Raw genomic sequence first — 27,849 nt, 5'->3', positions numbered from 1 at the left:
AGGAAAATGTCTAGAAGTATCATATATTCTTAATCTCTACTAAGATTTCAAATTCATAAGAGTATTCTGTGATATCTAGTCCTGTATTTAAATACTTTCGGTCACAAGCTGCAGAAGATTTGCTGTCTTTTACGTGGTTTCAAACAAGAAACTTAAAGGACATTTCATAAAGTGTAAGGATGTGCCAAGGTGTTAGACAAATACCTTGTTCTTACAGGAGTTAAAAAAATATGGCAGTAGACAGTAGAGAATAATACAAAAATGAAGACTAAATTTAAAAAGCAATATGTGCTCAGGAAGGCATCAAGGAAATGAAAATGCTCATGGGTTATATTTGTAATTGTCAGGGCTCTACTAATATTTTTATTGCTTTCCCAGGTAGTGAGTGAGAGCAGAATAGCTATAATATCATATTTTGGGTTAGGAAAACTACTCATAAGAAAGGTAACAAATGATCTTCTAGTTAGTAGTTAATTGATTTAAAGATTTAATCCAGTTATTTCTTGAAAGAAGCTAGGGTATTCGCTTCTTCAACTTGACTGGGAAGCTTGTCCCCCACTCCCACAACCCTTTGGGTAAAGAAGTGACTCCTGTTCTCAGTTTTAAATGCAGTACCCCGTAGTTTACACTTGTGTCCTCTGGTTATTTTTTCACTGATAATTCTTAAGATATCTGTGGGGTTGACTTTGCTGTCTTTTTCTGAATATCCTTTCTATAACGAGGTGACTATAATTGTACAAACTATTTTAAAATGAGGCCTTAGTAGTTTTATACAGTTTAAGAATGTCGTACCTTGATATCAAATCTACACTTATAGCTATATACTCAAGCATTTTGTTTGCTTTTTTAATTGATTTTCCACATTGTCTAGGAGATATGAATGATGTGTTAACATTAGTTTTTCATAATTAGCTCCTTCTAGATCAGTATTTTGTATTTAAAGTTTATATTTTTACTACCTCTCTGTAATATGCTTCACCTTAAATATCATCTGCCACTGTTTGCCCAGTCTTGTAGTTGATTTTTTTTTTATTTAATTCTGCTGTGGTGTTTGCCATTCTTCCTAATTTGGTATAGTCTACAGTCTTGACTAGTTTACTAACTATAACACAATCTAGACCATTGATATAAAGTTAGAAGAGCAGTGATCCAGAACACTGTGGAACACCACTATTTACATCTTGCCAATTTGAATATGCACCTATTATTTGTATCCTCTGTTTTCTGTTTGATGAGTTCTCAATATAAACGTTTCCCTGAGTGCCTTTTGAGAATTCATTATTTATATGAAAATTTATCAAAAGCCTTCTGAAAATTAAATACATCACATGCCCTTTCTGTAGCCAATTATTGTTGTTGTTTTTGTTGTCTGTTTCCTAGGATATTACTCAAATCTTTGTGTGAAACCTTTGTCCAGACATGTAAAGTGTTTTAGGTGCAACAGTAAGACTCTGACACCTAGAATACCTGAAAATCAGCAGTGAAGAGACTATGAACAACAGAATGCACTTTTTCATTATTTTAAGAGTCCTCTTACTTCAGATATACCAATTTCAAGCCTCAAAGGCCACTCAGGCTACTGGGGCTTGTTAATTTGCCATGAACCAGATAAATGGTATTTGATTAAATCTCTCCTAACCTTTCTTCTTTCTAAGCTGCACAGCTTTATTTCTTTCAAACACTTTTCATACCTCGTTTCTTTAAGCCCTGGGATCAGTGTTTGCTGTTCTTTCCTGGGCTCCTTCTAAATCCTTCCTTTATTTAGGAGACCAAAACTGTAAAAGTGCAGCACAGTACTGTACAAGTGAAGGTTTTCAGAATTAAGTTCTGTAATTCTTAATACTTTATCCATTTTTATTCAACTAAATCAGATCAACTGAACCATAAAGAAAAATGAAATTACATTGGAAAGAGAAAGAGATGACTCCTCCTGTTTAAAAAAAGAAATATTAGCTGAAATATGGTAGCCTCTGCCTTGACAAGAGGTGACGGGACTAGTGCTGTCTCCTGGGCTGCCTCGATCACTGTTAATAATGTCTGTTATATCACTGATAAAAGCCTTACCTTTCCTTTGCTGATGATAAAGAATGTGTCTCCTCTGGCTCCCTGTCTTATTATGTACTCCCCATCCTCGTAGTGTGTCTGTTGAGAGAAAAAAAACTGTTATTCATGGCTGTCTAGCATTTCTAGAAAGCTGGTCGTAAGGGAGCTGAAGGGAATTTTTGTCAAGCATCCCTTTACCCCTGAAAAAGGACAATCCTTCTGATGGACCAGGGCGGTGATGTGGAGTCAAGAATCCCAGACATTTTCCCTTGTGTGTTGAAATCCTAATTCACTGAAAGGGAAAATTAAACAGAACCTTCGATCGGGTTTTAACCCAGGTTCAACACAGCATCTTTTGAGATGTAAGGTATTCAAAAACAAAACATAGAAATTATTTACAGATGCTACCCTATTCATTTGGAAGACTCTCGCCTCCTTGGAATTCAAGACAGAAATGACAGGGTGTATATCAAACAAACAAAATGAGGTGTTCTAATGTGCACATGTCTGCTCATGGAGTGTCCTATCAACAGTGCTGATATCCAATAATAACATACAGTAATGAAAGCTAAATAAGTTTTCAAGACGAAAAGCAATAACATGTCTTAAAAAGAAAGGGAGTAAAGCTAGTGTAATACTGGCTACATACTTTATCTAAATTTGAATTTTGACAAACTTCTTTTCTGTACTCTTCCTGACAATTAGCTCTGATATGTCTTTTAACAAAATGTTTTTTGTGACGTTTTGTTGTCATCAATAAGTTTCCTGACTTTGTCACCTACCTAGGTTCTGTAAAATACACAGAACATGACGTTAATATCATAGTAACAGTAATAATACCTCTCAAGAAGTGTAAGAAAAAGGAGCCTCTTTGAATAATAATTCTGATAATTGTATTTTGATTTAAACAGTGCTTTTCACCACAGGATTCCAGAACACTTTATATATAGGAGGGGATTAATTTCTTCCACTACTGAAGAGCAGCACCAACCTACTGTCAGTAAGACACAGCAGCCCCACTACACAGCAGATCAGGTAAAGAAGTAAGAGAAATGACCTCAGCAAGCAAATTAAGAGTGGACTTTAATTAGGGCACACTGTGCAAGCTCAGAGTGGAATTTAACAAGTGCAATGGGGTTAACCTGCTCTTACAAACAGCACGATTTAGAGATGCCAATTATCCTGGTGAGCATTACTTTGGACTGCAGAAAGAAACTGAAGCACCTGAAGAAAAAACACATGGCCATGTAAAAGGAACTCTGCTGTACCATGCCATTACCTACCAAATCTTTCTTTTTCTGATGTTTTCTCAAAAATATTTTAGTATTTGATTTGACTCTCCTTAGATCAGAATTACAAAATTGTGGAGGATGTGCAAAGCCTATTTTGAATAAAAGCAAAAGCATGACAGTGTAAAAAAAGAACATGAACCAAAATATCTGAAATATGCCAAAGCCAAATTTTTTAAACTCAAAATAACTTTAGAGGAAATTTGATTCATGTTAGCTTTTAAGGTATTAACAATAAGAATGCATTCTTTTAGCAACTCTACATCTTTTTTTTTATTTAAGCCAGAATATGGCAATAACAATATTGTAATAAAGGTGGGAGGAAAATCACACAAAACTTTAAAAAATCCTTTATCATTACTTTTATAGTTTAAGATCAAACATAAATATATACTAGTTAATTGAATGCCACTAATGATCTAAAATTATAAAGGGTAATAATTTTTACAGGTGGCGTTCATGATGTTTAAGTAGTACACATTTCTCAGTAGGTACAGTAACTACATTCTCCCAAAATTGAAAGAAAATATAATCCAATACTTGAACATCCTGGTTTCTGGTTTCACTTTCTGTCATACTAACACAGGCAAACTTTGTATCTGTGTAGATCCCCAATGAGCCTGTTCTCTATGAAATCACTTGCACTCTAGCACTTTAATTAAACCATGCTACCTAAAACAGCTGGAACAAATTGTAAGTAATAGAACAGCCAGGTTGCAGAATCTGAGCTTGAGCTTCAGAATAAATTATTCTGATAAGGTTCAGGTCTTCTCGGTCTGATCGCACATAGCAAAGCCATTTCCCGCTGCTTCTTTCTTGACAGTGCTCCAAAGTGTCTCTTGGCCATCTGCAGACCTGCATGGAATTGTCATCAATCCGCTTGGTCACCTAATTCCTAAATCTCAGGGATGGAGCCTGAAATGTGAGTCAGATCAATGTTTGAAAAGTGCCGATAGTAGCCGGGGGAAGACGGGAAGCAAAAAAAAACTCATCCTGTGTTGATAAGCGAGTTTCTAGATTACTTCCAGATGACTTCATCTCAAAAAGAAATCACAACCATTTTTAGGTTTTTGTTTTAGGTAGGCTTTAATTTATGAAAATGCATCAAATTCCATGTTAATGTAAAAACACCACTTTTATTAAGCTGTTGCACAATGCAAATATTTAAAAGTTGTCAGTAAATATCATGTGTGAAGGAAAACTGATAAGCTTTAAATAGTCCACATCAACACTGGCAGCAAACTGATTTGCTTTTGCCTTGATTGATTTTTGCTATAGGAGCAAGAAACCAAATCTCTATGGAAAGGAGAGACATACAGTAAAGTTCTATTGAAAAAGAGAACAGTTAAACTATGATCCAACATTAAAAAACATGAGAAAAAGATGTGGCTTATGCTTGAAACCTGCCCTTCTCCTACGTCTTGTGTTCTGTTCAGAATTTATTGACTGTCACCATCTGGAGGGTATTTCTTTCTCTTAATGTAAATAATTGATAAGAAAAAGGGTTCGCATCTGTCAGGTAGACAACAGATTGCAGCAGAGAGGGTCACAAGAAACGAGGTTAGCTGAAAACTCCTCCTGTTACCCTCACACACACAATATGGAAAGAAATGAACCCTTGACACATACAGCTTGTCATATCGCTGAGAACACTGTGGGAATGGACGCCCACTTCTTGACTTGAGACCAGATGTCTGGAATTAAAAATAAAGCAAGGATGTTCGGAAAGCTACAGTTATTTTCATTATGATATTTATTATGGCATTTTTTTAACCAGGCACACCAGACTGATTAATGTCCCTTATTTACTTTATTACTTTTTCTATTTTTACCTCTACACTCCTTGCAATTTTTTCCACTATCACAAGCATTCTACAGTATTTTATATACATTACTTTAACCACAGCAACTGCTTGTGCTGGACTCTAGAAGAAGTTAAATCAATTATCCAAATGACAGTGTGGCATACTGTATAAAGTATCATAAAAGTGAACGATTTTTCTAAATATTAATTTTACATGTCATATACAAAATAAGTTTTGATTGCTTGGCATTAGATTGTTGCATTTTGTTTCCATTTTGGTTGTTCAAGCGCTTTCGTCCATAGCCTCTTTTCCCCGTCCTCTTTGGTACAGTACATACATAAAAGCAATTCCATCAGTGCAATTGAACACACCTGGGTACTGCACTATACGATAAAACAGGAAGTGAAAGAAGTTGCAGCACAGAAGCGCTGAGGTTTCAGATCTAATGTTATGCCTGCAATTTTTTTCTAACGAGAAGGAGAGAGAAACTAGAGATGGAAAGATAAGTCTCAAGAGAGGTGGAGATCTGCCAAATGTTTGGGCCAGTGAATTAATGACGTGCTACATTAATCGGGGCATGTTTTAAAAAAAATAATATGCCACTGATTGAAGAGCAGACAATCTCTTGAAGTGAAATGAAAACCTTTTAAATTCATCAGCCCTTCTGCTCCCAGTAGCATTTCTGTTCCTGCTAATTGATCTTCCTTTAAAATTTCAATGGTCCAGACTTAATGAATTTAGTCCTGCTTCCTGTAGGAAAGCAATTATGTTGTTCCCTCAACATGTAATGTAAAATGTCAGCAACGAGCAATACACTGAAAATTCTGCACCACTTTCTTGCCGTGGAAGGAGAATTGTTGCAAAACAAGGAAAAATCCTAAAAGTACGAAATTCCATTTCAGAAGCAGCAATTTTCACTACATTCCTGCTGTGCTCTTTTGCATTCTATATTTCTATATGCACCAAAAAAGTTTATGGAAATTTGGATTCTTTTTCTTTTTCTTTTTTCTGGTAAGAAAGAAAACATCTTTCTGTTGCTTCATGAGAAATCAACAGCAGGGGGCCTTGGTATTCTGCTTCTTACATTAATCATGATTCCTTGCATGTCTTCCAATCTTCCTGAATTCTTTGTCAGGTTCTTCCAGTACTCATATGATTGTAAGTCCATTACAATCATCACAAGTTGCAGTGTTTTCTGCCCTACACATCCAATTCATACACTCTCAGGAGGCCTGTGATGCTGTCTCTCTTGTTTACATCAATTCAACAGATACAAAACAATAAAAATCTTTGTGGCAGTGCATGATTGAACATTTATCCTCTGTCTACAGCAGTGATGAGATGCACTCGCTGCTTAGCAATTGTGCACAGCAGAGCAATGCATGGCACAAAGGTCTTTGAAAAAAATCTGTTTTAAAACACAATGATTTATTCTCAAGATTCAGATAAGAGACTAATTGGCTTTTATAGTAAGTATAGAAAGTTAACTGTTTCTGAAGGTAAGTCAACCTGGTTATTTAACACAAAATGAAAACCAAAATTGACTTAAAGTACACATTTTGAGTTCCTGAAACTTTAAAAAATTATACCTTTCACCAATGCAAGAATGTCAAGAGTACATTTCATGTCAGGTACAAATATTTATATTTGATCTAAATGTGATTGGACCCTTCATTTCACTATATGGAAAATAAAATGAAGAATATCTAAGAAGCTTGTGTTTAGCCTGAACACACATTAGCACTGCCCACTTCCCTGATCCACCAACTGCACTATCAGCAAAAACAATTTCCATGTGTTTTTCTTTCCTGCTGCTGTTCTGAATTGCCCAAGGTTCTTGAAAGATGGTTTAACTTCAATGTTCCTACTCCCTCCAGCCTCTTCAGTCTTTGCAAGCTGTTTTTCAGAGAACTGTATAATTACTCTTCTGGTTTCATTTCTGTTGGAGGATGAATCTGCTCTGCAGTGAAACACTTAATTATCATCATTTCCTAATTATATAGCATTTAATGTACATTTTATTATACCACACTGACAGAACACGTTTTCAGACAGCAGTAGGGGAGGACTTTCAGTTATGCATTTCTCAGTCATGTTTTTTCAATAAAAATATATAATTTTTTTCAATAACAAAGGTCTGAATTTTATCCAAAACTAAAAGAGCATATCTAAAACCACATTGATTCCATCCTGTTTTATTTTGGCAAAATTACCAAGTGTCACAAATGTTTCAGGATTCGAGATTTATACCTTTCAAGATGTTCAGGTGTTTCAAGATGGTTTTTTTTTTATTTTCCAAGAAAGTTTAGTAAACTTTTTCCCTGCCAGAAAAGTTTAGTAAAACTTCAGAAACATAGTTCACCAGGGTCAAACAGTTAATATATAACATATTTCTTACTTTTTTTGTTTCTAGGTCTACTATAGCGGATGCTTCATTTGATGAATTGGTGCTGCACTTTCTGCAGTGTTGGCCATAAGTTTTTATAGAAACCTTAGGGATTTGCCAAAAGACATTTTACTTAAAATGTTTACAACATTAGAAGTATATAGGACAACCTTGATTAAGATATTTTAATTAACCACATGCTGTTGTCTAATAGGTTTGACATTAAAAACCAGATTCAAGCATGAATCAAATTTAAACTTTTTATGATTCACCTTATATTACCAGGCATATTTCACATACACTTTCACAACAGCACTCTTAAAATAACTATAAGTCAAGACTTTACAGCTTATTAAAGAGTAACTGGAATATTTTAAAAGTAAAAGCTGCAGCTTTTACATTTCCTACGGTGACCACCAGGATCTCTGGATCAAAAGTCCCTATACACAAAATCTGGACCAAAAACACAAGTCCTTATACAAAATATCTGGACAAAAGCACATAGGTCACTGGGATTCAATGGACTACAAAGGAAGTTTATCAAATAGTCCCATGAATCTGATACACAAAAACATGAGATCTCAATACAAAATTCAGGCGGCATGAACTGAACATGTATTCCAGCAATCTATTTAAGTATTCTCTTTAAGGATCAGAATCTCTAGTAATGGAAATAGAAGCTGTACTCCAACTTTTCTTAAAAGAAGCTAGAACTGGATTAGCACATGACCTTTTACAACAGTCAAATCTGGAGACCATTATTGGACTTCAAGAGCAAGTTATGTTCAGTTATGACCAATGGCCCTGCCAACTCAGCTCTGACTAGTTTACACCTTAGTTGTAAAAACAGAAGATGAAAAGAAAACTCTAGAATAAGATAGTCAACTAGATTGAATTTGTACAGTTAGCTATACAAAGATTTTTGCTTCTGAGTTTATTTTTTATTGTATCCTTTTTATTTTGCAGCAATGAAAAAGAAACGTAAGCACAGTAAAATTTGTTCTGATTCCATAAACAAGACAAAATGAATAATCTTGAAGAAATGAAAAAAATAACAAAACTAATCCTATTTAATAAATCAGTGCTCAGGTTTTTATTATTTTCAAGCAACTAAAGCTACAGTACATGGTGGGTAGCTGTGTCAGCAGGCATAGGAAAAGGAACAAGTAATAGGTTTACTCCATGCTGAAAAAGGAAGAAAGAAAACAACGTTTCTGCCGTGGAGTCGTGGAGTCTTCTTCAGGTGTGAAGAATAATACTCCTAAAAGTAGTGAGTAGTGAGTTAAACACAGTGAGACTAATATGATACAATTATTTTCTAACCAGATGACCTGACTATACAATGACATTGTAGACCTAACACACCATTCACCAGAACAGTACTTTTAGGTAGTATTACTCTTCACACCACGGCCGAAACATTGTGTTTTCTTTCTTTCTTTTTCAGCATGGAATAAATCTATAGCTACATGGGTTCAAATGTGAACACTCCTTGTCAATTCTATGAACACTGTATAGTGCACTGTAGCTAATAACATTTTAATAAATCAAAATATTTATTATACAATAACATGTTTAAACATTTCATAGCTGCAGTAATTGATGTTTATGGAAATTTCAAGCTCCACTTGGGATAGATGCCACTTCCAATGTAGTTGACGTTGTAAAATTTTACTGGTAGTTTCATGCTAAAATCTCAAAGTGTAACTGCATGTGTTAAGCTAAACATCTTCACTATTGTACTTTTTCTGTAGACTTTGAATAACTGTCTAATTCTCTCGCTCTTTGTCTATGATTTGTTAATGGTGCTAATTACAGCATTAACTGAATTTATTTAACATGCAGTCCTTTCTTGCCAGTGGATAACAGACAATAGGTGCTACTGAAACAATAAAAACCTGAAGCTGAGCCAGGCTACTGGTGAAAGGACTGCAGTTTGACAATACACTCCTGAAGTGTAAAAACAGGCCCCATATTCAAGTGGGGATGACAACTGGAAGCACTGCAGTACAAGCAAGATTAGGAACAAAACCTGCCCTAAATTACCCTATTAATGAAATGGTACCCCTTTAGAAATTCTAGGAGTGTGTGCATGAGGTCCACCATAGCGCCAGAGTATGTAAGGCTCAGGAATCTTGTATGGAGTGTTGCTAGGTTACAAGCATTCCGTATATAACCAAGCAGAAAAGGCATGACAGAAACTGTGTACTTTTCATACATACAGTAGAAAAATCTGGCGGTTCTGGGTTTTGTCAATTAAGTTCACAGTTTCAGGCATTCCCAAGCCACATTGCTTCTAAGGTTGTCAAATTATTTTTTGAATGGTGCAGAATAAATCTGCAATTTCAATGTTGAAATTATTCTTGTCCAGATAATTAATGAAAATAATCTGAGGTCATTCTTTAGTGATTGCGAGAGGTCACACTGTCTATAGGGCACAGCTCCTTTTCTTCGGGTCACAAATTCAGATACATTAACAAAACATTAATTAAATATAAACGTATCATTGTGAAACTAAAGCCTTAAAGGCTAGAATAACATATTTTTGCATAGTTTAGCATATTTAATGTTTCTCTGCTCTCCAGCTGACACTTAAAGATTTTGAGATCCTAAGGCCACCACTTTTGTGTTGGTGTGTTACATTTGCCAACTGATTAATAATTAGGCTTTTAGAGAGAAACTCTGTAATCATACAAACCTAGAGGCTCTTCTCATTGCGCTTTAAAAGTACTAAGTCACATGCTGCTGTTCTAAGGTCAGTAAATGTAAATGCAATTCATTCATAATGCCAGCAAATCCTCACATCAGTTCTATTTAAATGTGATGGGTATTTGGAGTGAGACCATACATATCCAATGGACTTTACATTTTTTTTCCCTATATGCCAGTGCTGTGCTGAACTCTTTTTCAACATTTAGACTGAACAACGGTGGTGGACACAGCTCAATTTAACATTCCACCGAGTTTAAGTGTCCTTAATCAGAGCGAATATTTGTGTGAAAGTGTTTTAAAGACAGAACACCACAGCCCATTTAATTCTAGGAGATGGGGGACAGGGGCCATATAGGTTCAGAGGCTAATGTTAATGTTCACAAAATCAATGAACAATTTTGTTAGCTTGTGTACATTTGCTTACATTATCTTCACTGCTTGCCACCCACACTTACCTGAAGGTCTTCAGTCTATTTAATGTAAATGTATTATGCTTAAACGGCTGACTGATTTTAAATTATATCTTGATGTATTCAAGACATTAAACAAGTCATAGCAATCTGAGAAACAGATTAATACAAATATGCTAATGGAAAAAAGCTACTGACATTTTTAATCACTGTTATTATTGATGAAATTGTACCAGTAGAATAAGCTGAGTACATGAGTAAAACATTTCTAACAGCCTGTGTTTTTCTGTATATTTGCTGTTGTAATAGCCTAAATGTTCACTTCACAATTATCCTGTGTAGTAAAATTCCTTTTCTTTAAAATTATTTCTGCTCACATACAAAAAGCCTCTAAAAACAGTGAACAAACAGGAGAACAAAGGTGATTCACAGATTCACAACTCTCAAAGTTCAAAACTAAGGAACTTGTTTGCAATCTACAAACCCACAGCTGTTAAACCATAACAAAACTGCCAAGGTGAGTAAAATATTAAGGATTATAAATGTTCTTGGACTATCACCAAGGACTTAAAAGGAACAAAGCAAAGCAAAAACCATCCCTGGGATTTTTATAGAAAAAGAAACATTCACCTCTTCTAGGACATCAGCTAGTTTGCTCAAGATCTCCTCTGGAAGGCCTTGGAATGTTGGAACACTGTAAGACAGAGCAAGTTGAAGCATTAAGCAAAAGCACTGAAAACAATTTAGAATAACCGAGTATGCACATTATTGTTGAGCATCACATTCAGACTTAAGGCATAACAGGACTAATCAAATAGATTTTCCATGGCTGTACTTCACAGTTCCTTCTAGCTTTTGTTTTTTTCTTTATTAAAATAAAACCTTTTGTTTTCTCTGAGGCTGAGAATTCTAAGCCATTAAATCAAGATAAGCCCCTGTCAATGTGCTGCCATTCTTTGGTCCAGGTTTACTATACTGGGGATACAGGAAAAAGACCTTAAATGACTCCCAAAATTCTCTTTATTTATGTGGATAGTTGTAAAGAAGCTTTTAATCTTAAAATATATGAGCAAAATGTTACTCATCACCAATATAAGCTTTTCAAAAGTATTGCATTTTCAATTCGATTCAACTTTATTTGTCATTATATTTACACAGGTGCATAGTATAATGAAAAGTGTTTCTCATTAGTGTCTCAGGTGCGGTATATACTGTACAGAACAGCAGAGAAGACAATAGACAGAAATACAATAATGCACACAATGAGTATGGTACCAGTATAACAGTATCCATATCTGTTAAAAAATAATGCAAAAGTACACAAACAGAGCAAACAGTGCAAAAATAATATAGCATTATCAAATAGTTCAACTCAATCAAGTACAAGGTGTTCAAGGTTTTTATGTTTTCAAATTGCACATAATTCAAACATCTCTGTGAAGAGCACTGATGTGTTTTCTATGACATCTTAAAAAAAATCTTAATTAAGGCCTCTAATATATTAGAATAAGATGAATTAAAAAATAAGCTTCTAGCTCTGGTAACAGGAGAAAAAAGAAACAAGTAGCTGAAGCCATTTGCTGTATTGTAATCTTTCCTGAGCAATGGAAACACCATACAGGAATGAGGGCCTATTTAGAAAGGCTAAATTATAAAAAACCATTAAGAGGGATGCATGAATGTCTGAGAGTCTTCTGAAACTTAGCTTACCTTAGGAAAACCATAACAGAAGTAAACAAACCGTTAACTCTTAACTCCTTCAGAAGGTCTCATTTCAAGTCGCAAGATTACAAGTAGTTCATGTCTAATAAGAGGCCTCATTTTTTGCAACCAAGATAACCATTTTGTGTGCAAATGTTCATTAATTGTATTCATTCCTCTTTATAAAGACACCCAAGAGGGTGTTACTTCTTACTGAAACTCAAATGAGGAACATAACACATGACACAGAAAAGCACATTTTAAGGCTTAGTTTCATACATCCTAATACACTTGACTACAGATTTAATTATCCAAAAATCATTTTCACAAATACAGTTTCTAAATGTTAAAACACATTTAGCTTTATTGCTATCTTATGTAAGGTCTTATTTGAAAAGACTAGTAATCAGATGTGTTTAATGAACTGTAGCTTCTCCGAACTATAACTTCAGCAGAAAATCCTATACCACAGAATATGTTTTTTAGAAAAAAGGGTGAAAGTACCTGGTGATTTCCTTACATTTCAGAACATGTTATTATTAATATAGACATTATACAGGTCTATACAGAAACACCTTCTTCGTTGTCTGCACAGGTATCTTTGAACAATATAATGCACTACTGCCAATGGCAGAATGCTGAAATATGACCAAATTAATAATACTTTTACAGAATCAGATAATGTTTATTTAATATCTGCTTCCATTAGCATTTTGAAAAGGAAGTAGTGAAAACAGATTATTGATTTCCCCAGAAAGGCCACAGCCCATGTTCACTTCCTTACTCAGAAATGCACAAAGAGCATCTTAAGTTACCAGTAAAAGCTGAGTTGACTTAAATCAATTCCTGCTTTTCCTAAATCTGACACCAACATGCAAGACTTCCAGTAAAGGCTTTGCTACAAATATTGTGATTAGGACATGAAATCTTTTTCTCATTTAAAGATCAGATACAGCCCCGGAAAGAGGAGAGACAGTGTGATCAATGCCTGAGTTTCCTCAGTCGGGCCACATACAGTAGACCCCAACGAAACGTGCATTTACATGAAAACACTAACAGCTTTCCTTAAATAAAATGTTGAAAAAAAATCCTCAGATGCAAAATCCTCAATCAAGTCTGAGTTGACTCGGTACAATCCAGTTGGGGCTTATGATCATGAATCACAAAGCACTGAAGTGAAAACCTCAGTCATCAGGGAACCAGAATCTGAACTAGCTACACAAGATTGAGACCCAGCCTCAAGAAAGAGAAGAATACATTTATTCCGCTTGGCTTTTATCTAAAAACACCAAACCTTCTCCACCAGTTCTGTGATTTAAGCATCTTAATGAGAAATGAAAGAGTGCATTAGATAGAATGATGGCTTTTTTTTTGCTTTGTAATGTATGAGAGTCCCTCCAGTCTGCTTTAGGGAAGGGCAAAAGCCTGAAGATTACTAGAGCAGGGCGGAAGTGAACAACAAGCAAAAAGTAGCCATATGCTTCTTCTTTCTTTGTTAAAAGAAATAACTATTACAATATAACAAAAAAGAAATAACACATTTTTCTTTGTGTTCACATTTGTTTAAGCTTCACTAGTTAGAGGTGAAGTTCATATCCACTCATCTGTAATGACTGTGTGCCTCAATAAATTCACAGCATCCTTTAACACATGCTTGATGTACAGTATTTAAACCAAAACATGAAAAAATGAAAATGAATTTCTACTGTATGCATATAAGAAGGCTAATAACTGAAATTAAAGTAATAAAAATATCACTGTACCAAGATCTATATTGTTGGATTTTTATAAATCACGTGTGTGTGATCCAGTCATTTTTCCTCATAATGAATTCCTAAACAGAAGTTCACTGAGCTGAAACTGGCTGCACAACTATTCCATTAACATAGCCAAGATCGCAAGCTCCTTAAAAAAATAGCTTCTCATCAAAGGATTGGTGCTGCATTGCTGAGCTGCCAGTTCCCTGTAATCAGTTAGGGAAAGTATTTTAGGACCTACACTATAAGGAGAATTTTTTAAGCAGTTTTCATAATAACTAATGTGTAATAATTAATAAGCATGAAAAATATTTTCTAAAGGAAGGCAAAATCATGAAATAATTAAATAAAAATGTATACATCATGTAAGAAATCTAAATGATGGGAAAAGACATACTGTACATCTACAATACATTAAGGATTAAAATAGGAATACAATCAAAACTGAAACAGAACAATGAATAATTTCATTTTCTGAATGCACACTCAGGTGCACTGAACCCTCCCGTCAAAACAACCTTTCAATATAATTAATTTATACTTCGACACCTTTCACAAATAGTGTTAAGTCTTTGTTACAGCTAACCACTGTAGACTTAAAGAAGTATATAAATTATGCAATGATTTTCAGACGTCTTTGATGAATATTTCTTTTATCAAATGTATCTGCGCAACAATGCGTGCTTATTCTTTTAATATGTAAAATATGGTTTTCAATAGTTCAGGCAACATTCTTCGTTTGCACATCATTATGCAAATGAATCCCACTGATAATGGAATGAAAGCAGCAGAGCTGCGTCTTTTTTATTTCCAGCAGCAGAGATGAACGCCAGGAGCGGGACCACAGAGCTGCCTGGGAAACGGCAGCGGTTACTCTGAATTAGACAAGCATGGGGTGGGGGGGAGAAAAAGGAAAAATCCTGAAAAGTACCAACCTTTTTAAAAATTCCATGTATTCTGCATGCTTGATTAACCCGGTCCTCATCATTATCGTCTGAAAACATTGTCGATCGATTGCCCATAGCTTCACATTGGCGAGAGCTGTAGAAAATACCAGTTAATTAATGAGAGATGCCTCCACCAAATACAACAAAACCATTTTATTCTACTGTTATTAATTGAAAAGGATATTAATATCCATATTCCATAGAAATTGGCAATACTGAAAAATTCTTTGAACCAGTGGAATTCTTTTTGCCTCAATACCATACTTATTTTTAAACAGCTGAGCATTATTTCATAATAATTACATAATATCATTTCACTTTATATTTTTAATAATTCGATACATAGGTTTGGTAATATTCATAATATTTATACATTTACAAGACCTAATAATATTTTTAATTATTCAATATTGTTTTAGTCCTTAATAAGAAGCGAAGTGATGGGGGGGGTATCTTCTTAAATCACAGCGGCTCCAGTATATTTCATCGAAGCACCATTTCATATTGCACGAAAGACTGTCGGCCACGACTTGGTAACCATCATGCACATGTAACAGTTCTTTGGGTTTCTGCCCTTGCCAGTTCGTCCCTCACTTATCCATCGACCTCTGGGTGAGGGGACCAGCGCACCCCCGCTGTGGAGGGAGCGGCAAGGGCAGAAACCCCAAAGAACCATGATGATGGCGGCCCGTACAGGGATGGCCCTTCGCCAAGGACGGTGAACGAAGCAGGGGGAGAATGTAACGCATACGCCCCTGCGTGTAAGAGGGATCTCAGCCGCCTGGGCTGAGGGAGGTCTCCTTGAGCTCAGCCGGCAAGTTCCCTGTTGTGTGACGCCGGGGACCCGGGTTCGGGCCCAGGCAGTGAGGGACGAACTGGCGGAAACCCCAAGAACCGTGTCACACACAAATCTCAGATGCTTCAGTACTTGCAAAATTATATTTCTCCTTCTTCCCCAAAATGTTATTGCTCAGAGGTTGTGACTTCTAAGTGGCTATTCATGTATTGTTGAAAGTGAGAGACCACAGAGCTTTGCAGCATACAATAGAATACAGGTAAAAATACATATTCCTGTTTCTCCAGCAATCTGTAATAAATTCAACACATGCATTATGATACAAATTCTTACTTTTTGGTGAACTGACAGGACATTAACCATTAACTGAGTATATCCAACAAACATCTATTATTATCAACAGCACTGCCATCTTCAGCTGCATTGCACTGAAACTGAATGTTGCATAACACATAAATTGTTAGTTATAATTAAAAAATATTTTACCTCATAATAAGACCAACCAAACAAGTTTATTTCCACATGTCATGGAAAGGAATACTCCAAGCACTTAATGTGACATTTAGCTTTTAATTGTTTACTTAGAATCAGGACTGTGACAGTGGTAGCTACATCTGTGAACAGAAAATCTGAATCGGCACAATGACTAATTAGCATTTCCTAATCTACTTAACTGTCAGTTAAAATTAGAGACATAAATGAGAATATTAGAAGGGGCTGTGGGTAAAAGTCCATAAATTACATATGAAAAGCTTTTAGATCTCCTTACATATTCCCAGCAGGCAGTATTGATTGCAATATTTGCATAATTCCTATCACAACTTCTGTAATATTTATGGTGCATATTCTAGGGTATGCTCTATTTAAGTTTGATGATTTTTGTTTTTTTTCAAGAATTTAGCTTCCCAATTTTGCTCCAGAGAAGCACACATCACAACCAGCAGACCATTTCTCACAGCACAATTCAAGTTACTCCAGAAATCCTCAGTTTGAGAGAAGCGCACAACACACTTTTCAGAGCCAATTTCCAAACATCTCTTTAAACTGAATTGAATCCAGCCAGAACACTAGAGAATAATGTGGTTTAGAGTTCCGATTTTATGTCCTATTTTAATAATTTTAATTACTAACCCTGAGCAAGAGGAGAGAACTATAGTGTGCTTTGATCTGAGCAACTGAACAAAACTGGTATGGGAAGTACCAAGGGAAACCAGGCAGCAGCTGTAAGTGGGTTTGGGGGACCAGTAGGTGGCACTCTCCCCTCTTGACCAGAATTCTAAAATGCCCCAGTATAGTTACCAAGGGCACTGTGCTGGAAAATGTACCATCCCTAGGATGAAACGTTAAACCAAGATCACTTTAAAAAGATATTTTAAGATCACTCGTACCTTCCAAAAGAGCAGGGGTGCCCCAGTATACAAGCCTAATTCAGCTCTGGATTGGCAAAACCTAGCCAATCTAAATTTTGATCTTAATTCAATTCAAATGGTAGTTTCTGCTTGACCTGATGATTCGTGATGCTGCTAGCACATTATGAGTGCCTTAGGTCACCCAGGGGTTTGCTGCACTTTAATAGTGGATAAAATGAGTACCTATTCAGTACTTGTGATTAGCAATACGATTAATCCTGTATGCACCTCCTACAGTCAGTGGCCAAAACAGTAACTCATTCTTTTACAGACAGTTTCTGTGAAACAAATCTAATGTATTACCTATTATAATACATTCTAATGTATTACCTAATAACCTTTAGTTGTTTCATTTCAGAATATTCTATATTATTTCAAACTCTCATGATCCCATTATGTTTTTTTCATTAAATTTTCATGAGCAAATAGTCAGGCAATTATTTTAATTATATTTCTCCAGCTGACTACTTTTAAACCCCTGCCACAATGCCATACAGTATGTATGTCTCAGAAGAGAATGAACAAAACAATTTCAGTACATTTCCAGTTACATACTTAAGTTTTGCAACATTCATTTAAACACAGGTACATACAGTACACTGCATTTATGTATTTTTATATAATCTATTTACATTGCTATATTAAGTGTGCAAGAACCAAATGTCTCAAGACCCATCCCCTCTGACGGAGTGGAACATAAGAACTAATTTCTGAAGTCTTGAAATTGCTCATCACACAAATTATATATATTTTTAAAACACTCTGTGAGCCTCGTTCCATTCAAGTAAGAAAAAAAAATTACTGTCTTTCAAGTACTGGGACATCCTAAATCACATCTCTCATCTTCAGGTACATCATAATCAAGAAGCATTATCTGGTGCAAGTTAAGTCAGTCTCATCCATGTACAATGCTTTGCCTTGTGAAAAACTCTCCAGTTCAGCCTGAAAGATGTTCATGCTTTGGCAGAGATACTTTTTCTGCAGAACAAACATTCACCCATCATCTTTTTTCAAATAGCCAAAGAGAACCTTGCACAGTAAAATGGCTCACTGCTCAATGTAAATTCTTGTATCTCAACAGCTGGTGAGACCTCAAACTGCTCGACATATTAGGATTACCTTGATTCAGTTTACTTCAGAAGTCATATTTATCACTAGTTCTTGGCTGGTACATGATAAAAATGTGTGTTCTCTTATGATAATTTGAAATTAAGACATATAGGATTTTGTGAGCTCATACATGAACATAATGAAGAAAAAAAGCTTTACAATGTCTTGGTACACTTAGGAGATGACACACATCAAGAAAAGTGTTCTATATTGCATTATAAAAATTAAATTGCTGTGACAAAGCAAAATTAGTACTGTTCCCACATATTCCCACCAGTGCAGTTTTATGCATAATTTTAAGCACTAAATAATGAAACAGGTTGCACAGAGGAGGGAAATTCCATAATCCAACACATTATACTGTAGGTGTAGTGCTGCAGTTAAAAAATATAATTTTGTAGACAATCATAGTCAAGCTGTCACAAAAAAACCCAGATAGAAATTCAGAAGTTCAAACATATCCAGACTTCAGACAAATATGATTGATCTCTGCATTCTACATGAATATAATCATTCTTCAGAAACATATTCCTCTGTCTTTACTTAAAACACAACAGAAAATCTCTTGGAAACCACATTCACTGAGAAAACCTGAAACCTGAGAAACCTGAATCTAATCAATTTCTCAATCTAGTGATTCTGAATAAAACGTCTAAAAGTCTGTCTTTAAAAAAGGTTGATTCGTTCTGGTTATTAGCAAAGAGTCTCTATTGTTTGATACCTATGAAAGAGCATTTCTAAATGCAGTTTTTATATTATACAGGTCCTATGCATTATTCAACAAAACAAGAAAAAAATTAATGAAAGGTTGTGCATGCAACTCAGCCAACCTGTCAAACTGAAATCTATTCACAGTTCCAGAAATGTAATGCAAAGTACGCAAAATTATCACTCAACATCTGTTTAAAATGGAGAAAAAAAATGTGACAGCAATTACAATAAAAATGTTAAAATATATCTACATTCAATTACAGAAAGACAATAAAAAGTTGAGATTCTTTATTCATGTCGATGCCATTTGACAATAAATCAGTTGCCAAATACAGTGTCAGTAAATCCACCTTGCATAGTTCTTCATGGAACGTTCCGGATAAATGAAGGAATGAAAACTGTTTTTACAAATGGATTCCTTGAGCAGTCATGCTGGAATGTTAAATCACTTTTTCATCTAGCAGTACAAACTGATCAGCATTTGGTGGAAACCATTAAAATATACAATGTCAAATGCTTCAAAGTCCCCCCAAAGTACATTTACAGTGCATACAAAAAGATAGGCAACCAACCTTCACATACCAAGCGCATATCCTGATATGTATACAGTATATACACAAATATTGTCCCTCCTAAATTGGATTTGCTTATGGATCATGCTGTGGAGTTAAAAGAGAAAGTATCTGTTTTTGACAATATCATTAGATTAAACATTTTGATTGCCATAATCAGAGAAAAACCTTCCCATGAAACAACATGCTTTTACTTGATCTTTGTACTGAACGAGACATCAAAAAATTTACTAGCACTTTACCTGACAGGGTTATGACTTTTCCTCTAAAGGAAAAAGCAGACCAAATTAAACTTGAACCAGCAACAAGGGAGGCTGGCAGAGTGCTTATCGCCTGACCATTCCTCCGGGCTTCAGGGTAAGAACAGAATAGTAGAGAAATTATTTAATAAAGTGAGCAGAGAATAGCATCTTTTTTCACTCTACTTTTTACACCTTTCTCATTAGCAGTAGTGCATCTTCTCTTCTGCTTTAACTAATACATCAATGGCTGGAAAAAGGTAATATTGCCTTTCAGCTACACAAAGTTGATTTAACAGTCAGTTCCTTTCAAGTCCTTTTAGTGAGAAGAGGCACACATCAAATGATTGCACAACTCAAAGATAACTGTCGTTCAATACGGATAGGAAAGGCAGACTCAAAAGCATATTGTTAAGGTAAAATTTAAGATATGAGATCATTTGTAAGCTTCTATTTTAGAGTGAGGGAAGAGAGTCTGTAACAATAGCTCTACTAACACCACATTTGCGTTGCAAAACTGTATCGCCTGTAAAGTGAGTTAGTTTATTTAATTTGCAAATGAAGCTTAGTAGGCTGCCTTTGTGTCAAACACCCTCACAGTCCACACAGTCCCAGGTACTCTAATGCTTTTCGTGAGGTTAAATCTCACCCCTTTTTTCATACATACATGTAGCTCACTTTCGTTTCTCACTAGCAGATAGGCTCAATGCCAGAGCTCATGGGAGCAGAAAAGAACTGACATTCCACATCTTCCCTGAAGGAGTGAGGGCGTTTCAGTATAATTCCAGAACAATTTGTATTGAAGCATGAAACTGAATTATGTGACAGCAGGGAACTAAATGTGCCAGGAAAAACGGCCCACTATTGTGAGCATGTTAAAGACTGATATGGATTGCACAGAATTCCAGATGAAGTAACTAAAATGTCGAAGTTAAAAACCATGGGAGAGCACCAAAAGGACCCATACACTTTTAGGACCATCATTATCATTATCCAGGTGAGCCATTATACATGAACATGTCTTGATTTTACACTGAGATTTTTTGTGTTTTGTTCCCTTTCAAATTCACAGGGACTGCTTCTTGAGATCCAGGAAATGGAGATAGAAGGTGACACTGTATAAGTGATTCTGCATTTTTGCAAATCACAGGTAAATCAAGGTAGATCACACATCCATATAACAATCTGAAATCTATGCCAATAAGTCATACCTTGTTGATAAATATTCAGCAAGTGATTTATATTTCACAGATTAAATAGATAATAAAAATTAATATTATAATTTCATCAATATTAGTCCAGTAACAACATTCCAATTAAATGAACAATCAATCAAATTAGTACTATCAAAAATACCTTGAACCTTGAAAATAAATGTAAATTCAGTTCTATCCCAATTGCCATGATTACCATGTCCATTATACAGAATCTAGATCTCAATAAGTAGAGGACCTGCGAACTGTGTATGTAGACAACATCTGGTTTTCTTCTATAGTCATATGAATCTCATTTGACAAACAATGCAAGCCTCTGAAAAGAAGGAGAAAGTAAAAACTAAGAATATTTTAACCTTGTTGCTTCACAGTGTAGGAATGTATATTTGAACGCTTTTGTGAGTCTTGTAACATTTGACTTCTGAAGTCAAATTAAGACGCTCACATTTCACCCAAAAAACATAATACCAGTTGTCTTCTGGAAAACCCTTGTTGCCATGGATTTGTATTTCCAGCAAAATACTAAAATTGCCTGATCTTATTGTTTATATAAATGGATATTGCAATTACTATACAATATAATAACAATATAAGGAGCAAAGCAGCATTAACAAAGCAAATGGTAATCTCATGATAAGACAACCGTACACTTACACTCTTATGAAATTTACTAACAAAGAATTTAAGGGCCTGGAAGGAATGTTTTAAAACATAATTTTTCTACTGCATCCTGAGTGGGAGTGGAAGAGAGATTCATTATCTCAGAACTTGCTGTGGATGAAAGAACTTGGTTTTTCAGAGTACAGGAAATAGTTCAATAGAAAAACAATTAAAAAGGAACATTTTGGCCTTCAGAGAGTCATATTTTGTACAGTGTACATTTCCAAGGGAAAAATAAAATAAATCATTTAACAAGTCATGATTGCTTCAATCTGAACTATTAGCATCGCAGATAGTGATGTATGAAAGAAAATGTATCATATGTGACCATCAATTCACTCAGATTTTAGTGAAAGAAAAGTGCTTTGTTCCACAAACATTTAATAACTCATCCCAGTGTCTATGAGCTGGAAGCTTTAGGATAGTCAAGACCATAGAGGATCTCAATTTTAAATAATACAAACCAAAATGAGCAAATCGATATGCATGCCGTATAGATGCATGCTTGAGCGCCTGTCTTTTTTGATCATTCTATATGCCAAGTGGGGTATTCCAAAAATAGCCTAAACTACTGTAGCTTCTCCAAGTTCAATGGTGTAATGCCACTACATGGACTGCAAGTATACAGTGAAAGCATCATGAATAAAGATGAGTGAGCCGGCTTCAGAGGCAGCCATGCATGCCCAGCCCTGACATCACCTCTGCCATTCTTCAGAATTTGTTCAGAAGTAATAAGATGAGCTAGGAGAGATTTGGAACAACATATTATAGACTGATGAGGCCAAGCTAAACCTCGAGCGAAGTGGTGAAAAGATTAAAATGGAGAGAAATAAAGAAACTACAGCTGCTGCAGATCACCAATTCAGCTGTGAAGCACAGTGCAGGTAATGCCACCTCTGGAACCAGCTCACTCATCTTTGTTGACGATAACTACAGGTGGTAACTTATGATGGTAGCGCAGAATGATTTACAAATTTTAAGAATTTTGTCAGGTTATATATAAGAAAATGCTTTCATACTTAATTGTTGGTGATTCACGGTACAGCGTGCCAATGACCCAGTGTAATTAAGCAGCTCAAAAGTAGAATGCCTTAATCTGGCAAAGTCAAGAAGATACAAATCAAATTGAGGAGCATTTTACATGCTGAAGAAAACATCTGAATTAAGAACAACCCAAGAACAGGCTTGGAATAGAACTCAAAATGGCTGCAGCAATCTCAAAAGATTATACAAGTCTACTCCAGTTTGTGGGGTTTTGGTTTACATGCAGAATTACTGAATACCAAAATTTCAGTAGTAATGGACATAGTCTCACATACAGATGATCTAACACAGTTTTGGTCACTGTGTTGGCACATCTCCACCACTGTCTTTCCAGAACACTAACACAGCATTCTTCTCCGTTTGTCTCCTTGTACCACACACACTCCGTATTGTGTTTCCTCCATTTTCACTGTATTTTGTGATCTCCTTCATGTTTTTTTAAATATTATTTAGTGACAAACCATGGCTTCTAAGTGTGTTATGTGTGAGAAGATCAGTAGTTTTGCTAAGTGTTCACAGTCTGTGATGACTTCAGAAAAGACAATAGATGTGTTGGATCAGCTTGGCACAAGGTGAATCATTAGGGCTAGTGTTGTGAGTGGCTAAATGTAAAATTCTATTTCTGTTTATTACAATAATTACGATAAGTTCAGGGATGGTGTCCAGGCTAAACCAGGAGTTTGCCTTTTGCAGGCTCTCTCATCAAACTGATACTGTATGTTTCAGGAGCTGTGGGAAGGGGGAGAAGTGTTGAAGATGGGTAATTCATGTTATCAAGGTAAGGTGTGTAGTGGTGGTAACTATTTTGTCTTAAATTGTTTGTGGTTCTGATCATTGCCGTTACATGTTGTGTGGGAGAGGGGTGGGGGTGGGGTTGTTATATTTCTTTTTCAATTTAATTGAATATAGTTTGTGTAAAAACATTTTCCAATATACTTCTTTATACTTAAGTATTCATTACACACAGTTTCCTCATGAGGATATACAAGCACAAAACTTGTCAAACAAGGGTAAGGTTACAAAGAGCTCAGCAAGTTGCAGATTTCATGGACTTATTGCCTAAAAAGCATACATAACCAAATAGTGACTTTTACATGGAAATCTACTTAAAGTGAAAGTGTTCTACTAAATATGTTTTTGTTCTAATCTTTCATGGGATTACCATGTGCTTACACCAGAAAAAGGCTCCACAGCCGAAATGTTGAGTTTTCTTTCTTCTTTTAAGCATGGAATAAACCTATTACTTGTTCATTGTAATGTACATATCATTCATGTTAATCTCATGATCACAAATACATATTACTTGACTGTTGTCCCAATACATATGGAGGACATTGTAAAACTGTTAAGGCTTCCAGGAAAAAAAGGTTATTATAAACTACAGTGCCAACATAAAATAAATAATTGGTTCAGTTTTAGACACTGTTTAAGTTTCACATCAGGACCTGTTTATTTTATTACACACTGATGGCCAACAGGTGGAACTCAAGTAGAACACTTGTACCAGGCATGAAGGTAACCTAAAATAGCTGGAATAAAGAATCAAAATTCTAAAACAAAAAGCTTGAACATAAAATTGATGTTGTTCCCAAGGAAACCGAGACTTGGCATGACCCTTGATGTGGGGTAATGGTTTTCCTTTTATCAACAACCATCTATTTGCCTGCATTCTCAGAACTGTGCCCTGACTAATTTGTGTTTTATTACTTCTTGGCTTTCTGCTTCTTTGCTGTCTTCATAATAGCGCTCCTGCTCCCAATATCATCCCTACCTTCAAAGTGAGGTCAGTACGGTCTCATTTTGCAGGACAGCACACTCTATACCAGAAGGGGCTGCTTGAACTAAATGATATGAACATTCCTCAAGGGCAAGATCAAGGGACTGATCACTGTCAGACCACTGTACTATGTGGTGTAAATCCTAGAAGTGTTTTTGTTGAATAATTGTGACTCGCCAACATTTTATTAATTTATTTGACCAATTTGGCCCGGGTGTAAGTGTGTGCATGTTTGTGTCTGTGTGCGTTCCCTTAGACAGATTGACATTCCTATCCTGTATTGCGCCCGTTGCTTGCTGGGTTAAGCTCCAGCTTCCTCCGCGACCCTGTACTGGATAAAATAGTTTAGAAAATGGATGGATGATGCTTTTATCAAAAGCAACTAAAATCTGAACTTCCTTGAAACAGCTGTGCAATTTTCCTGGTCTGCAGTCTGAATGAAGGACCTTGAACAATGACCTCTGAGAATCTGAAGCTGGACGTGCTTCTGTCTTGTGTGTGAACCTCTGAGTTCCTTACTGACTGTGTGGCTACAGTGCAATTTGCTGCCACAAGCACACACACATGCAATAGTGTTTTGATAATTCTGTCAATTCTGTCAAGTGCAACCCTCCGCATAACAGCCCCTTGAGGTGTGTAATATTAAACTTCTCACAAAAATCAAGAAAAAAGAGAAGGCATATCAAAGTTTACAAACAAAAAGAAGCCATTTGGGAAAACTGGCTTGTTTGGTAGATAGTAGTTTATTGATCCAAAGATCTCATCCAGCCACGATGGAACAGATAATTTTTATACAAAAATCTAATCTCCCAAGTATTCTGTTTCTGCACATGTTCATCTACTAGTTAGAATATAATGAAGGATAATTCTGATGCTTTTCCTGGATTTATCTAAGTAAAGGGTCATCTAGGTCCATTACAGCACAGGTAGATGTGAATTTCAAAGTAATTAAAATGTCTCATTACAGACATAATAGCAAACTCTTGGCTGATGAACAAGTTTCCAAAGACAATAATGTTCTTGGCTAAAAGCCACAACACAGCAGATGTTCACAGCTGTTAGCATTAGTGAACCGGAATGATGAATATTTGCCATCCATCATTAAAATGCTGCTTCCATATACAACTGTTATGTACCAAATGTATTTCTTGGTGTAAAAACAAAAGATGTGTTCTACCTTTATATTCCATAACATTATCTAAGCTGTAATTAAGATTTACAGTGAAAACAGAATCATAACATACATAATCATAATCATACAATTATGTTAATTAACACATTTGAAACCAAGAAAACATGAAAATATTTTTCATGCGCTTCTCTTTGATTTTTGCCCTAGACTATAAATGTATTTTAAAACTCACTTATTGAAATTCAAAGTTTTGCATAACCAATTAAAATCACTTCAAGTGTCTCTGTATACAGAGTGAGTTTCCATAAACATTGGAAATGACTACTCAACTTAAAACAGGTTTCATCCTGCCACTGATTGCTTGCTTGTTAATGTTATTCAGGACTGAATTTAAAAAAATACTTTGGAGCTTGTGACTGCAAAGCTGCTCTTCAGTCCCACTGATGTAGACATGAGAACAGAACAAAGCATTAAAGATAGTTTGACATAACTGACAATTCTATAGACATTCCCCAGCCAAAACAGTAAAATAATATTAATCTCTGTTAATTTTACAATGAGAGTCTGTTTGATTCAAAGTAGTCAACAGAAGCTTTTTTCAGATGTCTTTCTCTTGTATTTGCAATTAGATTTGAAATAATACACTGAAATAATTACTGTCATTCTTTAATTCTTTATCCAAGAAACCAAGGATGATTATGGTAAAAAGTAACAAGTTACTTTCTGTATTGCTTACCAAATTGGAAAGTTTTTAGAAATGTTTCTAGTAGTTGCTTACTACTCTCAATTAAAAATGAAATGCACATCGTACAGCATTATAGCAGGCTGCCTAAGTCCTGTAATAACTATGGCAATTCTCATTGTTAAGGGCAGGGCAGTCAGCTTTCAGTTTTCTATTCCTTCAGGAAAAAAAAAACACAAAAGATTTCCTGCAAAACAACAACTTGCCCTGCAGAAGTAAAATAGCTTGATCCTACATGCTACAACTGTTATTTTCTTTTAAGCTAGAATGTTTTCAGATAAAGGGATAATTAATTTCTAAACTATTCTTTAACAAGCAGCTTCTCAGAAAAGTAACATAAGGAAACTAATTCCAGTTTTCATTTGCTGGTATCTCATTAGCAACACAGTATTATGAGAGTTTTAAGGTGAGTGCTTCACTGTTTACATTTTCATATAGATGTGACTCACGACCTGCTCTGTTTTGACAGTGACTGGGATTTTGTCACTACTAAGTCTGGCTCCCCGGCAACCCTGTAATGGATGAAGCAGTTAGAAAATGGAAGGATGGGTGGAAGTCAAAAGCAGCCTTTTTATGACATTATGACTGTCACATTCTTGTGGCTAGTGGAAAACAAAATGATGGCACAGATATTACAGCACATAAGTGTAATGAGAAAGATTTATTTAGGGACAGTTCTAAAAAAACATTCACTTCAAGCAACGTAAAACGTTCACCACACCAAAGAAAGCAGATGCAGTTTATAAAAACATACTTCCACACAAAAAAGCTACTGCCCAGGCAATCTTTCCTACTCTCTCCTAAAACTCAGATGACACTCAATCTAATCTATTCAGTATTAAAAACTCATTCATTATTATCATTAATTAATGATTTTATTAATTTTATTATTATTCATCAAACTGAATTAAATCTGCTGATGAAGGAACTTTTAACTACTTTAGCCCCTCCCCCTGGAATGCTTGACTTTACAATGTCAAAATAATTGCATTACAAAGGTATTAATATGACATTATGATAATCTCCACACGGTTTATATAAATACTATCCTCATTAAATGAAAATAGACCAAGAAACTATTCCTTAAATGCGAGTAATTTAACTTCTCATAAAACATTACGTGTGTAATGGTCTATTCCTAATTAAACATACATGCATGTGCCCCTGTGAGACAGGTGCTATTAAAACAGCTTTACTTGCTGAGCTTCAGATTGGGTTCTGTTCCCAGGATGGAGAATGTATTTGTGCTGGTGCCGCACACAGACACTTATTTCTGGGCCTCAGTTTAATAAACAAAAATCTTTAATCTGGTGTTTCACTTCTTTGTTAACAAAGATAAAAGCTGTTTGTATAGATGTGTGTTTTTTATGGGTTGTGAACAATTTTTCTTTAC

The 27,849-nt window shown here is 35.4% G+C and overlaps 1 protein-coding gene across 2 annotated transcripts in view; it reads right to left on the bottom strand.

Moving 5' to 3' along the window:
* The window catches only part of prkg1b (protein kinase cGMP-dependent 1b), a 143,946-nt gene that overhangs the window by 41,327 nt on the left and 74,770 nt on the right, over positions 1-27,849 (bottom strand). For both annotated transcript variants that reach the window (XM_006630376.3, XM_006630375.3), the window contains exons 4-6: positions 15,039-15,144; positions 11,276-11,339; positions 2,065-2,142 (exon numbers count right to left, since the gene is read on the bottom strand). In XM_006630376.3, the coding sequence (XP_006630439.1) occupies positions 2,065-2,142; positions 11,276-11,339; positions 15,039-15,144 (248 nt within the window). The remainder of the gene's footprint in view (positions 1-2,064; positions 2,143-11,275; positions 11,340-15,038; positions 15,145-27,849) is intronic.

The sequence above is a fragment of the Lepisosteus oculatus genome, chromosome 4 (genome assembly GCF_040954835.1).
Source record: "Lepisosteus oculatus isolate fLepOcu1 chromosome 4, fLepOcu1.hap2, whole genome shotgun sequence".
NCBI classification, from domain to species: domain Eukaryota; kingdom Metazoa; phylum Chordata; class Actinopteri; order Semionotiformes; family Lepisosteidae; genus Lepisosteus; species Lepisosteus oculatus.
This window is presented reverse-complemented; position numbering and strand designations above follow the sequence as displayed.